The 14,770-nt window shown below is 35.6% G+C and overlaps 2 protein-coding genes across 3 annotated transcripts in view; both read left to right on the forward strand.

The window, feature by feature from the left end:
- Window positions 1-9,154, forward strand: part of InR-2 (insulin-like receptor-like) — a 59,474-nt gene extending 50,320 nt beyond the window's left edge. For both annotated transcript variants that reach the window (XM_029310046.2, XM_085482643.1), the window contains exon 12: window positions 88-9,154. In XM_029310046.2, coding sequence (XP_029165879.2) covers window positions 88-733 — 646 coding nt within the window. In that variant the 3' untranslated portion in view covers window positions 734-9,154. The remainder of the gene's footprint in view (window positions 1-87) is intronic.
- Window positions 9,155-9,650: 496 nt separating this feature from the next.
- LOC114936750 (uncharacterized) lies at window positions 9,651-12,728 on the forward strand. The gene is made up of 3 exons (XM_085482656.1): window positions 9,651-9,660; window positions 9,981-11,350; window positions 12,006-12,728. Exons 1-3 carry the CDS (start codon window positions 9,651-9,653, stop codon window positions 12,231-12,233), a joined length of 1,608 nt encoding a protein of 535 aa, XP_085338782.1. The 3' UTR covers window positions 12,234-12,728.
- Window positions 12,729-14,770: the final 2,042 nt, after the last annotated feature.

The following is a 14,770-nucleotide window of genomic DNA, read 5'->3' on the forward strand; positions in this document are numbered from 1 at the left end:
CACAAAATTTTCTTAACGTGTTTTATTATGCTTTAATATACAAATGTACATCTATTTACATTATAATTTATTAATTTTTTTTAACAGAGATTTAGAAATGATTGCTTTACAAGACTTGCGGGAGGAAGAAATCGAGGGGGAAGAAAATTCGCCACTGCGTCAAGATTTTGATGACTTTGCAAGTTTCGAACCTTGCAGTATTAAAAATAATCTGAGTCCACGATTCGTAGCGGATTCGTATGGTGAAACCTCCACTTCCAATTTCCATGACATGAACTCTTCAAAAGTACCTAAAGCTGGATTCGACGAATTTGTCGGCGTCTCCGGAGATTCGCTCGTATCTAGCAAGGATACGTTGAATTCGCCTTTCGTGGAAGGCAGCCTTAAATCAATCAGGAGCTCACCTTTTATATATAAGAAAAGTACATCCCGCAGTAACGTAAGTCAAGGTTCCCTAGCAAAGTCTGGGAGTCCGCAAAGTTTAGTCAAGCGAAATTTTCTCGATAGTCCGAACCCATCTCGGGGCGATCCCGATTACGAAAATCGGAGTCCCGAAAGCGTGTCGGCTTTCGAAAAGAGAGAGATTACTCCGTTGCACGTAGAATTTCCATCTGTGGACGCTATGGACATTCAGATTAACGGTGACAAGAAAGAGAGCAGGCGCACGACGAATGATTATGCAAACAAATCGGAAATGTTAAATAACGGTTACATCGGTAACACGGCCACGTAGCTTCACAGATATTTTCGACGTTGTCAGCATCCGACGCGAAACAAATCACATATGACAAAAACGCAAAATTATATTCTTGGAACGAATCGACATGAGTATTCCAACAAAAAGGCAGTGTCTGTGCCAAATTTATGAGCCGAATCGTAATTTTGAAAGATGAATAGCATTGAACAGCGTTTTATATACACGAAAAAAGATGCTAGTGTGTTCTAGACTAACGGAAGTTATAAGTCTATATTTTAAACGTCTAGATGTAACTAAGAATACAGGTCTTAAATGCAGACGAGTGAAGTTTCCTTATACGGGTGTTACCATGTCTTAATTCCGTCTCTCTAACTGTAATTAATTATCGCTACGCGTGTACAGCTAATTATATAATATACATATATATATTTGTTACGCTGCAATGCATGTTGGAAATGAACAGCGAATATATTTATACCAGATACTGTCTTTTTGAAGTTATCGCTGTAGTGTATGTTAATACGAAAAGATTTAGCTTATTAAAGACGCCGTTATTGTGAAGTTACAAACAGTTGCAACAGGTTTAAAAGCCAGAAACCGTCTCTTCTTGATATTGGGTCCTACACTATTGAGAAACATGCAGATATATTCAGTTGGCAACACGATATCTGCTAACAAGCATGTAACAGCCTCTTTCTCTCTCTTCCCTTTTTCTCTATCTCTCTCTGTTCATTAATTATCTAGCATGTAAGTGTATATCGAAGAATTAAGCAGATCGATTATTTGTACTATAGATTTTCTATTTAATTTTCAAAGTCGTAAATTACGCTAGTTTCCACTGTAACTAACTATATATTTGTACAGCACATCGGTTTATTTTTTCAAATTTATAGGAAATATAAACCAAAATGGTAATCGGTATAACCAAAATGGTTATATCGACTACCGCGTTGATATGACATTTTGTTCGCAGCAAAGAGATCATATTTTATAAATTTTGTGAATTAGACCCAATCGCCACGATTTTAGGCTTCAAATATGTAACACTAATTCCATATTTGTTGAAAAGTATATATGTAGAAAAAGTGAGAGATTCAGAATAAGAGTGTATCGACTTGGCAAACATATATTATCGCGTTTCTCTAATTTAAATTTCTATTATATTTATATTTTCTATATATGTTATTTTAATGTTTTTGACTTTTTATATCAGTTGAGATCTAAAAGTTCTGAATCCATCATTTCTCTAATGTGTACAATAGAAGAATTAGAGAGTAAGGATCTAAGTTGAAAGTAGCTTTCAATAGCAAATGTTTGATTGATTTTGCGATATAGTTTGCAAAGAGTCCCTATTATAACTATTTTAATCTTTTACAATTATGGCAAAATCTTAAACGAAAACAATTACAGCGTTTAAGTCCTTTGTATATTAGATATTGATATTACATTTTAGTTTTTTTAGCCATCACGATGAAATGTTATATGCTAACGATATCGATGTTAATTTCGAGTGCCCTACTCTCGTTTCTCGTTTCTGTATATCTAAAAAATCTGGCGAATGTAAAGATTCAAAGAAGCTCAAAGAAAACACTGCACTGTACGTTTAAAAAATTTCAGAATCGATCAAGATTGTACATACTTGACAATGCAAAAGAAACTTATCCGCCTCGATGGAATCGTTATCGAATTGAAATAATTTTAATAGCAAGAGAGAGAGAGAGAGAGAGAGCAATAAGTAACTTTGTCGAAATATCTTTTGTATGGTCAATGTGTTTCACTTTCTGAAATTTTTCCGACGTATTCTATAAATGTGGCATAGTGTAACTATGTGTCGATGTACACATAACATGTTAAACGTACTATTTCGTGGAGCTGGCACATGAAATTCTCCGCATTGCCTTCGTAATATCTTCCAAGAAGTGCATATCTCACCAATATATAGATATCGCTTTTCGATATTCCATATAAAAAGCTTCATCGTGCAATTTTATAGTCATGAGTCTACCAGAGAGTCCCCCATATCTCGTGCAATAGGATCGTCCACGCTATTTATGTTCCATATAAGCAGTCTGCGGTGTCGCCGATATACAAACATACCGCCGTTAATCCGTCGTTTCTGCGTCGCTCCACGAAATAAATTACGAAATTCCGAAATGTACACCACATATTTTTCGATTAGAGACGAGAGAGACGTAGACTGTCCTAGTGAGCCCAGTGAGAAACAAGATTGATGACGGATCGAGAAGATTGAACCCGTGTAATCATAATTGCAATCGCAAGATAAATAATAGCGGACGAATCCTAACATGAATGAGCTAAGAAGGAAGAATTATTATACAAGCAACGCAACGCAATGCAGTTGAGTCTATAGACATAACGAGCCTGTAATACAAGACTGATTAGCTAATCCCACTATTACATCCGTAATCTCTCTCAGTAAGTTAAAGGTACAAGACAAAATGGTAGAAGTTCCATGTCGTTCCATATCCCCAAACATCTTCCTTTTTGTTGCTTTGTTTCATTTATCCTCTTGTTTTTTATCCGCTTGAAGGCGTATTATTAAAATTTACTTCGAGATTTATTAATGATTAATGCGATCCGTGATTGTTTCGTTCCTAACATCGCGTGTTTAGTGCATTCTTGTGTCGCTTTGGTTCGGCGGCTTATCGGAGCGTGTGTATAACAAAAGTATACGGGGTGTCTCCGAAGCTATTGCATCATTTTTCCTTATAAATTCCCAAGGAATTTGTAGAAACGATGCGGATCACAATCTAAAAGAGGAATGTTGTAATTATTTAATATTTTCAATATTTATTCGCGCGTATCCAATATATCTCGAATCCAAAACAGATGTAGAAAAAGAAAATAAGACGGGCAAGCTTTTAACATTTATATTTATATTATTTAATTTTATTATTTAAATGTCATTTTCTCTCAAGCTTCCATGAAAATAATAAAAAAAAATGAGTACAAATTTATGAAATTTCAAAGACATATTGCATTAGTTTCGAGATACACTGTATATCAATGTCTAATGTAACTCTAAAGTACCAGTGATGTAAAATAAAAAGTACCTAATACACGCAATATTTACGCGCGTAATATCACGATGGCTTACAAAAGTCACGATATCGCGCAGAGATTGTACGGGCCCAAGATAATACGAGAAAAAATGATGTAACATAAAAAAATATACATAAAAGCGCAAACCTTGTAGAATTGCTGTCGTTGATTAAGTTTCTCGCTCTTTTTGCGGGGAGGAGAGTATTCTCTTCTAGATTATCTGCGCCGAATTGTTCTTTTTCTTATTAGAAAAAATCCTGTTTACTAACAAAAGGTGCCAAGGTGAGCGATTAATCCTAGTCTTCGAAGAGTGATTTAGGTGATTTAAATTTTATGGCAAAAAGCTCCAAACTGCAACATATTTCTGGCCTTAAATGGACGTTGTCTTAAGCTCTAATCTCTAAGTCCTAAGCGAGTTGGTCAACTCCCAACTTTTAAAGCTTAGAGTTTGAAGCTTAGGATCGATGTAATTTTTCTCTTAAATCACTTTAAATCATCCTTTGTAGACTAGGACTTAGGTATTTGTTTATTGTTATTGAGGTTTCGATCAAGTACGTCTCAATGTTCGATCAAATAATCTAAAATATATAATTGCCATCTCGTACCTTGAAGCTTTAAACCACGACAGGTCTTCTTTTTCATCCTTTTGGCGATTTCTTTAGAATATAGATGCAATTGGTTTGTGTCGTTTAGAGAGAGCTGAAACTATTTTCAAAAGCAAGGTGCTTCACAAATTGCGCAAACTTTCAGAACGAAAGGCGACAAAAAAAAATACAAGGGGTACACATAAACGATAATTTCTCCCGAAATTAAGGAACACGATTAATGACACAGATAAGCCGATCGGCCGATGTATCGTAATAATAAGCCTCGCTCGTATTCTGAAGTATATTTAGTGTAATAACAAAATAAACAAGTTAATGCTTAAACCACGTACTAATGTAAGTAACATAAGATCAACACGAAATGTTTCCTATATGGCCGCGAGTCTCTGTATATTGTACGAATCGGCGGGCGATCGCTAATGTTAGGCCTACTCTATATTGATAGTTCTGTAATATATTAGAGATAATCTCTGTGGGAATTAATGTAATACGTAATCGTGTCTGGAGATTGTGTGTAACTAATTAAGTCCAGAGAGAAAAGTGTGCCTGGTGTCGCCGCGTATATTGATCGATTCGATGGATGTGCGATATATTCGAATAGCAAAGATTGAAGGGTGTGATCGTGACAAAAAAAATTGATCAATGTACATCTGTATCAACGATAGAGGGAATCGAAGAAAATATCGAGCATAGAGAATATCTAATTTTTTTGTGTGTTGCAAAAATTAAGCGAAGCGTTCCGACCCCAATCGTGAATAATTAAAAGCTTTTTCTCTGCTGATCTTAAACTGAAGCACTAACTACTCATCTTAAACATCGAGACGCATAGAAATACATTCATCCTGCAAAAAAATAAATTTAGCATAGTCGTAGCTCGAGACGCTATTAATTAGTCGATATTTGATGCTTGATTTTTTTGCACTTTAGCAAATTTTATAAATTTTACGAGATATTTTGAGTTTTTACAATGTCCAGTATGTTGATTTTTTTCTTGCGAATAAATTTTACTGTCTATATCCATTGAAAACAAATCTTCCATACACGGTGAAAAAAATTGCGAGATTTCTTCTCCCATTATATTGCGACAATAACGACTTTAATTAAAGTTTCGTTAATGTGCCGCTTCTATTTAGAACTTCTTTCTTATCTTATATACATATACATTAAATCTGATTCTTTGTTCAGTTCCTATCACGCACATTTTTATGTTTACACGTAATTAACGGATAAGATCTCTGAGATACTATTGTATGCTAATATATTATACAAAGTATATTTCGCTGTGCTATATTCAGTTCATTTATTATTTTTCATTTTTTGCAAAACAATTTACTTGACTACACAAACTGCTCAATATTAGATTGCTCAAGTTCCGTAACGATCTAACAGTAAGATAAAATCATGTAACATTGAACATATAGGACGAATAATTATGAAACGTACATTAATATTGCATTGCATTTCGTAATAAAAATATAAGCGATCACAGAATCCTTTTTTCGAATTAACGATACATTTTGTACGATCTTTTGTATAGCAATAAAACTTTCAGACTGTTGGTGAAGTAAAAAGATATATTTGAAACTAACTTCGACTTACACATAAACTATATTGTGTTATCGAGTTATTATCTGGAATAAAACACACTTGCTTCTTAAGTTTTTCAAAGAATAATCGTCACAATTTTCCTTCATTTCTGTGATCGAATAAGATACCTTTATTTATAAAATTAGTACACATGTCGGTTTAATTTTTTAATTAATTTTTAATTTTTAATTAGCTGTGTTTTTATAATATTAACGTCTTTGGCATAATATTTCGAAATAATATTTGTCCTCCAAACATTTCTTATATCATACGCGTATACATTTAATTTACATTTTGAAATTTATTCTAAATTATGCGAAATAACCATCGTATTTTCATTTTGCATATGCTTTCGGATTGCGCTTAATACGAATATTCAACTATATAATAAAATTATATATATATTTTACGAAATAAATGTTTTCATATAAAGGCCCAAATTTTGTTAAAATGAGAATAATTGGCCTTTTTTTTAAATTGTATAAAAATATGGAACTACATGAACATAGGTATATCTATATGAAAAGTATGTAATATACATAGGTATATCTATATGAAAAGTATGTAATATATTATAAATTTTATCTTGATTTATAAAACATTATAATGTACATTTTACATACACGGACGATGTTTAGAATGATTGACATTTTTACGAATTTTTTGCTCAAGGATTTTCGCATTTAATCATTGAAATATTATTGTATATCTTCACAGTTTATAATTATCACAATGGAGGCAATGATCAATCGTTCGCAGAGATAAAAAAATGAAATATCTTTTTTCTTTTTTATACACATTTGCCGTAGAAATCATACATATGTGTATTTTTTTAAAATCAGAATTACGCACATTAGCATAGATCTAATAGTGCAATCGTTATTCTTATCGAACATCGATGCTAATTATTTTTTTTTCTTTTTTTAAGACTGTTATATATAATGGCAGCTGATAATTGCTATTAATTGTAATACACGTTTTCTGCGTAGCTATCACTCGTAGCAATTATCGAAATAAATTCATATATTTATCGCTTCGCGCGCAACACACGCTGAATTACAGAGACTTATTATTTTCAATATTAGCATACATGGATAAAACGATAAGTCAAAGGTTGTTTCGTTCCTTCGAATGAGATAATTATTGCTGCCTTTTACGTCAGATCGTTAAAAATGTACTATACTTGGCATTAAAACGCGCAACGAATGCTCAACCAATTGATTTGTAAAAATTGTGTAATGGAAAAGCAAAGTCTGTCTCATCTTTACGATCAGCTATATGATACAGATGTGCAAAGAGGATAAATCGGGAACCTCCTTTCATTTCCGCTTCTTCGGCTAGATGCTTCAATAAGCCTCTCGATGTTTGTACATGTAGCGCTTCGATTAATTTTTGAGCAAACTTTTGTGTTTTAGTTTAATTTGTTCTCGAGGTGTGGATGACTGCGAGAAAGTTTGACGAACAAAAGTGTTTTATAGTACGTTATTAAATAAGACCGATGCATATTACTCGAGATAAGATGCATTCGTATCGAGGGCAGAGCTTTTCGACAAGGATATGTAAAATACTCGTCGTTTTCACCACAAGATTACAAATGCCGAAGAATATCTTATCGTTAATATACATATATCTGTATACTGATCGCTCTGTAGAGCGCCGAATGTGTATGCCGGACACTTTTGTCAATGATTACATAGTCATTAGACCACGGATTTATCAGTTTCCGAAGCAGCGCGTTAATCGTCCTGCGAAGAAGGATACAGATCAAAGAGAGATTAGCCTAACACATCACATCTTCTCTCGCATAATCACAAAAATAATGACAAAACACCGCGACGATGTACGAGCCATTCCGACCGCAAATTTACACGTTACAACAATTTATAATTCATATTATTTAACGTAAAGCTTAGAAAGAGAGAGAGATCGATGGTTTAAAAAAAAAAAAACCAAACTTGCTTCGTACTTTTTTTGCGCAAAAAACGAACATCTCGTACATCTCCGCGACTTTGGAGAGAAAAGAATGCATTTAAATATTATACGCGCGTCACAAGACGAAGGCAAACTATTTTCTTATAGAGATTCTTTTTTCGAGTGATGCACAAATGTTAGTATATTTTCCATCCTGAGTTTACTAAAAAAAAAATAAATAAAATAAAAAACAAACTGCCACTGCCGTAACGAAAGAGAAGCCTGCGAGAAGAAGTAGTAAATAAAAATGAGAAAAAAAAGATACGCTATGAATAAAACATAAGCCCCCCTGAACCCCCCTTATTCCACTTTGAGATACATCAATATCTCGGAATTGAATCCTCGTCTCTCGCGAGATACGCGTCATCTTTCGTTTATTCTCGCTTCTATACGCGACGCGGCGCGTATCGCATAATCACTTGTGTACTTGTAATAAGTTTTGCGCGTCGTCATCACACACATACTTGTGATGGCGACATTATATATGGAGAATATTTCGCTCGCGAAATTTCTCGTTCGTTTCGCGTCGTAGTAAACGGCGCGATAATAGCGTAGCGAATATTATAATAGGTAAAGCGTTTTTTAGCGAGAGCACTAAACCTGCGACTTTAGCGAGGCGTTGTTTCTTTCTAGATCGATTAGAGGTAATTTTTATTCGGCTGGATGAAAAAAAAAATTACAAAAAATTAAGCGCGACGATGCGTGACCTCTGTTCTTCTTACGGTCGCAGCCGCGAGTATGTAATATATACATATATATATATATATATTTATATATATATATATATAATATGCGATAATGAGATGTAAATGTTTAAGTCGCGTCGTTGATGCAAAACGACGCGAAGATATACTTGAAATGCGCAAAAAACGCGTCTCGAAATCGATAACAAGAGCCGACGGTCTCCCATGAAGCGCCGCAGATTATAATCGTAGATGTAATTTTTAATTTGTAATTTTGTCACCGCGAGATGTAGGAAAAACCAGGCGAGGGCGACGATCCCTCTGTATATCTTTCTCCTCTTCCGGCCCCCTTTTCGCCCCTTTCGAAGATATTAACGGCGCCCTTTGCCTGGACGATGCTTGAGAAATTTAGACGATATCCGATTATCTCATTAAAAATTGTATTTACTATTATATAATTATACGATACGCGCTGTACGCAGAGGAAGAAACAGATTTTATTTACCAAATACCAGTTTTTTAATAAAAATCTTTTTGTGAAAGAAAAATACTCGGACTCTTGTGCTCACCTCATATCGTTACAAATCAACATTTAACGAGTCGCTTGTATAGCAAATTTGATTGAATACATATTAATACATTTGTATATAAATTCGCGCCAGTATAAGTAATTAAAACAATAATATAATTAATCCTACGGCTTATATTGTTATTCGATACGAACGATAGCTCATATCAATTATCTTTCTGTTTTAATTATTTACGGTACTGTAAACTCGCGCACGTCTAATCAAATGTACATTATTGAAATTGCCTCTCGATTTTTTCGATAAAAATGCGTCGTCTTTAATGGAATCATTTTTTCCAGAAGGAGGCATCATTAACTTTTTGTTTTTTCTTAATTTCTAAAATTTATTTCTCTTGTTATTACGTTTTATTTTCATTTTTCTATAATTAAATATGCAAATAAATGTTAGCGTTCTCATTTAACAGGAGAGCAAACGCTAAATTTTTTTTACTGATTTCATTGCGAACGCCAATTCCATGACGACCCGTAAAAGATAACACAATCGCAAATAATCGCATTCGATACGATAGCTCGTCCCTCATGCGAATATTCATGATAATGCCCGACTTGACAACTTGGCAAAAGAGCATGACGTTCAATTTCTTGATTAGCTCCACGTAATCGTGAGAGGCTCACTTTCGCGATGAACTGCAACAGCTCTTCCGCAATATGAGAATTCGATTATACGATTATATCCGCATTTTCATCTTGCTCGAGACATTGCAAGCGATTTCTTATGCGAAGATCATCGACCAAGATACTCGCAGGTATATCATTGATATAATAAGTAACGTGATCTTCGTTAGAATCGTCTCGTTTGTACAAATTCGAGGATCTTTTCCTACTTGTTTGGTCCTCATCTTCGCTGAAATATTATTCCATAAATTTGACGTCACTTAGGAGAGATTACGTTGTTTCCGATACGCAACGAGAGACATCCGAAGTCGCTCGAGTGACGTCGCAACCTCGAAGAAACGACAGCTACGCGAGAGAGATAAACCCGAGGAAGAGACGCGCGAAGAGATCCGCGAATCCCGATATCCGACAATCGAACACCGAAAAGTCTATCGGACTCGATACAGACTCGAACGAGGAATCGGATTATGGGGAGGAAGAGACTGGGCAGGAGGAGATAGCGAAACGAGAAGAGGACGATAAAGAGACGAGCGATCTCGTGCGTTCACCCCGTGACATCAACGTCGAAAAATACGCCGATCAGGACGAGAGATCGAGTCTGTACGACGATTACGAAGCGAAGGACGTCGCGAAACGCGGCGTCCTGGGTGGTCCGGGGGATTACGAGGAAGCGGAAAACGATTCGGGGTTATTGGAGAACGAGTCTCGGGTGAAGAGAGATCGGGAAGCGATTTCGGAAACGCCCGATAAATCCGAACCGAGCATTCCGGCGAAGCTACAGGAGCCAGAAGTCGCGAGGAATCCTTTTACGCGGGAAGTTTCCCGTGTCGAATCGTCGAAAAGTTTTAATCGACGAGCTTCCGACGACTCGGCGTCCCAGCTCAAAGGAACCGTTCGATCGAACGAGGTGATTTCAAGGTCGAGTGATTTCGCCGAGAACGAGATACCAGCTAGCGTAATTACTTCGTCTGGCAAGGACGAAGAATCGAGATACGGGAGACGCGTGGAGGAGGAGATTCGACGCAAGATCGAGTCCATTAAGGAGGAGATCAAGCGTGACATCGAGGCGCAACAGCGGATAAGGGATATCGAAGAGAACAACGTCAGGTTCGACGAATTGCGGGATCAGGAGGACGAATCGATCGAGAAGAGACAGATCGGCAAGAGATCGGTAGGAGAAATCGCTGCTGCTGCTTCTTCTTCATCGGAGAAAAATGATAAGAAACGTTGCTTGAAGGCAGAACGACGCGATAAGCTGCAACGATCCAGCGACATCGGCAGGTCGGATACTTTGAAAGAAAGCGAAAGTTTGAAAAGACGATTCGCGATTAATCGAGATAAGTCCTCCGGACAGACTCCTTCGATGGGACTCGTCAAAAGGAAACGCGAGCGCGTCAGGCAAACTTTTCTGGTAAACAATGATCAAGCGAGGAAAAGACGCTCGAGAAGTTACACCTCGTCTTCTGATCGGACAGCTTCCAGACTGGAAAACGAATTGTTCACAGATTTGAATTCTCATCGCTATACAAACGATGGAATGGTAAGGTTCAGTGAAAAGTAGAATAAATTCGAGTAATTATTTTTTTTTAATATATATACGTATTAATTAAAAATTAATATATGTATTATATTGCGCGACATTTTTCGCTTAAAAATAATCTCAGAATTTTATGGAATCGAAGAAACATAAAAAGATAAATCGAAAAGTTGCAATAATTTTTTTCCACAAAAGATTTGATTCTTGAGAAAGAAAATTGATTTGAAAAACATTATTATATTTAAAGATTTGTATCAATTATATATTAACATATTACCGAATTTATTTCGATGTGATTACTAATATATGCATGTATATTGGTATATAAAAAATGCAATGTCTCTATTGAAAATTTAAATCTTTTTCTAAATACTTTTTGCACAATTTTTTTAATAATTAAAATTATATCTCATGATAAAAAAATAATTTTATTATCAAATAAATTGAATGTAACATATTACATTGTTCTACGTTCCAAAGTGAACATATTTTTATATTTATATAGTTTTTTATGAAAAAATGTTATATATTCTACATTTTCGACTTACCTAATTTTTCATACAGAATTAGTTTTCTCACTTGCACCGTCAGTTATACAAGATATTTTGTACATACATGTACCTATATATATATAGAGTGACACGAAACTTTGTCACAGCTACAAGGATCGTCGCCTGTCGCCGGCGAAGATAAGAACAACGATGGAGAACAAAGTCCTGTAGCGGAACGTTCGAATTCCTTGGCGTCTCTCACCGGAAGTTCGCAGGAATTGAGTCCACGCTTAGCGAGAGAGTACAAAGAGGCCTTCGGTGGGTTGCAGAGCGAGTCTGGCAGCGCTCTCGCTAGATTCAAGAGGATCAAACGCGTACTCGATGCGAAAAGTTAAAAAGAAAAATAAAATAGAACAAGCTACTCTCTCTTCCGGATAAGAATATTTCTAGGAAAAATGAAATTATCACGAAAAAGAGATAATAATATTCTGGACTATCGTCGCGCAGTAAAACGAAGGACCAAGTAGGAATATAAGACATATGAGACTTTTTTTATGAAATATTTATATATAGATCTTTACGAGAGAGCAGAATGATGCATTTGTAATTAGAGAGAAAGACACTATAACTATATAATATAGGGTGTAATGCCATTAATCACTCGGAGAGATTGCGAGTCGATTTAATTGTAGTCTAAATGAACGATATATATATAAATCTTTTTTGACAAAAGTGGATAACTATGCTTTTCTACCGCTCTAAATTACTTATAAATTTTCATTTTTTTACGCCGACCATGTGTAGCACGTCAAAAGATATAAAACGAGTTTTGAATTGCTTCTTCCCTTCAGACTTCGCTCCTTATACACAATCTTAAAATATATTACAAGCTATTTAAAAAACATCTCGCAAAGTAAATTGCACAATGTCGCTAACATTGCTTGCGCGCGCGACGATACGCTTCGCGTACGCGCGCTCGTAATCGTTCCTCCAGTAATTCATTAACGTTATAATATATTTCGATAAATTTTAATTTTTTTTTTATTAACAGACAATAAAATTCAAATCAATCAATCAATCATTTTTTTTAAATCTCCGCACACGCAACAGTATTATATATATATATATATATATATATATATATATATACTAGAGAAACATTATGTACAACAGTGACTCATCGATCGTCGGAAGGCGTTCACTTATCAATTATCACCATAGATCAATTCGAGAACCTGAAGAACGCGATATACATCTTAGCGCATAAATCAATTTAAAGAAAAATTGCGCCAACAAAAAGTAATATTTCATGTTTGGAATAATCGACAGAGACTATTTTGCAAAAAATATGTGCCTACTTTAGGATAGAAAGGAAAGACTTCGAATATTTGTCTCTCTCCGTTTCCAAGTCGTGTAATTATATCGATTGTTTGAATTCTAAAATGTTGTATATTTTATATATATATATATATATATATATATATATATATATATATATAAGGAAAAAATGCGCATGTAAACAGAATATAATCATCGCATTCTCCGGGTTGCCTCTTTTAGCGCCAATCGAGATAAAGAGAGAGAGAGAGAGAGAGAGAGAGAGGTACCTAGGCAAAAGACACAGACGCTTCGTAGACGTTCAAGATTTAATTAAACGTTAATTTAAACGTTATTTACGATTAAACATGAAGAAGACACATAAATCGTCTTTGTTAATTTTTTTTTCTTGTGCGCTTACACATTATGGACGTCGGAAACAGGGATGTGATGCGCGCCGAGTGATGCCTGTACTCTTCTCCGAATCATACGCAAATTCCGCCTCTCTCCCGTTCCCGTATATAATCGTTCTACTTTACAGCAATATAAAAACAGTTATTTACATCGACGGCTAGGAGGATTCGAAAACGATGAGAATGCCGAGAGGAAACTCAGACGTCTAGAGATTTCCCTCGCCTCCTGAATGAATGTGCGTGTGACATGTACGTGTGAGAATGAGCGTGTAAAGTCTCGATCTTTTTGCTGAAAGGAAAAAAATGTCCAGGTGACGTAAAAATCAAAAAGTGAAACGGTTCTTCGCGAAAATAAAGTCTTTCCGAACGAAATCAACGTTGTCGTCTATTATACATCGCACTTGATTATAATCGACTTGCATTTAAAATCGTAATGTTATTTTATATTCTTTTCGAGATTGACTTTCGCGAAACGCATCGCTAAAAAGATCCGCGTGCGAGCTGTCACTTTGATCGCATGTGAGCTGTCACTTGATCGCACGTGAGTTGTCAGTTTGATCGCACGTGAGCTGTCAGTTTGATCGCACGTGAGCTGTCACTCGGATCGCACGTGGCGATTTTCGCGAAACTTTCGTGACGCGCTAAAGGGGAATATCGCGTTTGATTGACCGTTAATTAATTAGATCGGGGTGAGTATCGGTCTTACGACAAAAGGCTCAGGTAAAACGTCAGCAGGCATCGATCGACTTTGAGAAAAAAATTCTTAACGCTCTTATTTTTTTTCTTTCTCAACCCGTCAAACTTGTTCGCGAACGTTGAAAATTTAATCGAAAAAAATGTCGAACGAGATTGGATATATCCGCGAAAGAAAAATCAACTCTGATCAACGCGTTCGAACTTTGACATTTGCGAAAAATGTAGTCTACACACGCTGCGCCGAATCGTATATGCGTGTATAAAGCGAAGAACGAACGCGAAAAGATTCCGTGAGATATATTTTTATCGGCGCACATATGAATCGGTAACGTGTAAATATCCTTGGGAATAAAACGCGGCTGCGAGATGCAAAACGTGGGTCTTTATAAACGCATAAACCGACACGCAGCAAGCCGCAACGCTTCTATATACGGCAAATAACGTGACGGATTTGGCTTGGTATTTAGTGTGTGTCGAAAGAGCTCTTTTCTTTTTTATTTAAAAAA

This window comes from Nylanderia fulva, unplaced genomic scaffold, assembly GCF_048542155.1.
Source record: "Nylanderia fulva isolate GAGA-0341 unplaced genomic scaffold, ASM4854215v1 Scaffold21, whole genome shotgun sequence".
Taxonomy (NCBI): domain Eukaryota; kingdom Metazoa; phylum Arthropoda; class Insecta; order Hymenoptera; family Formicidae; genus Nylanderia; species Nylanderia fulva.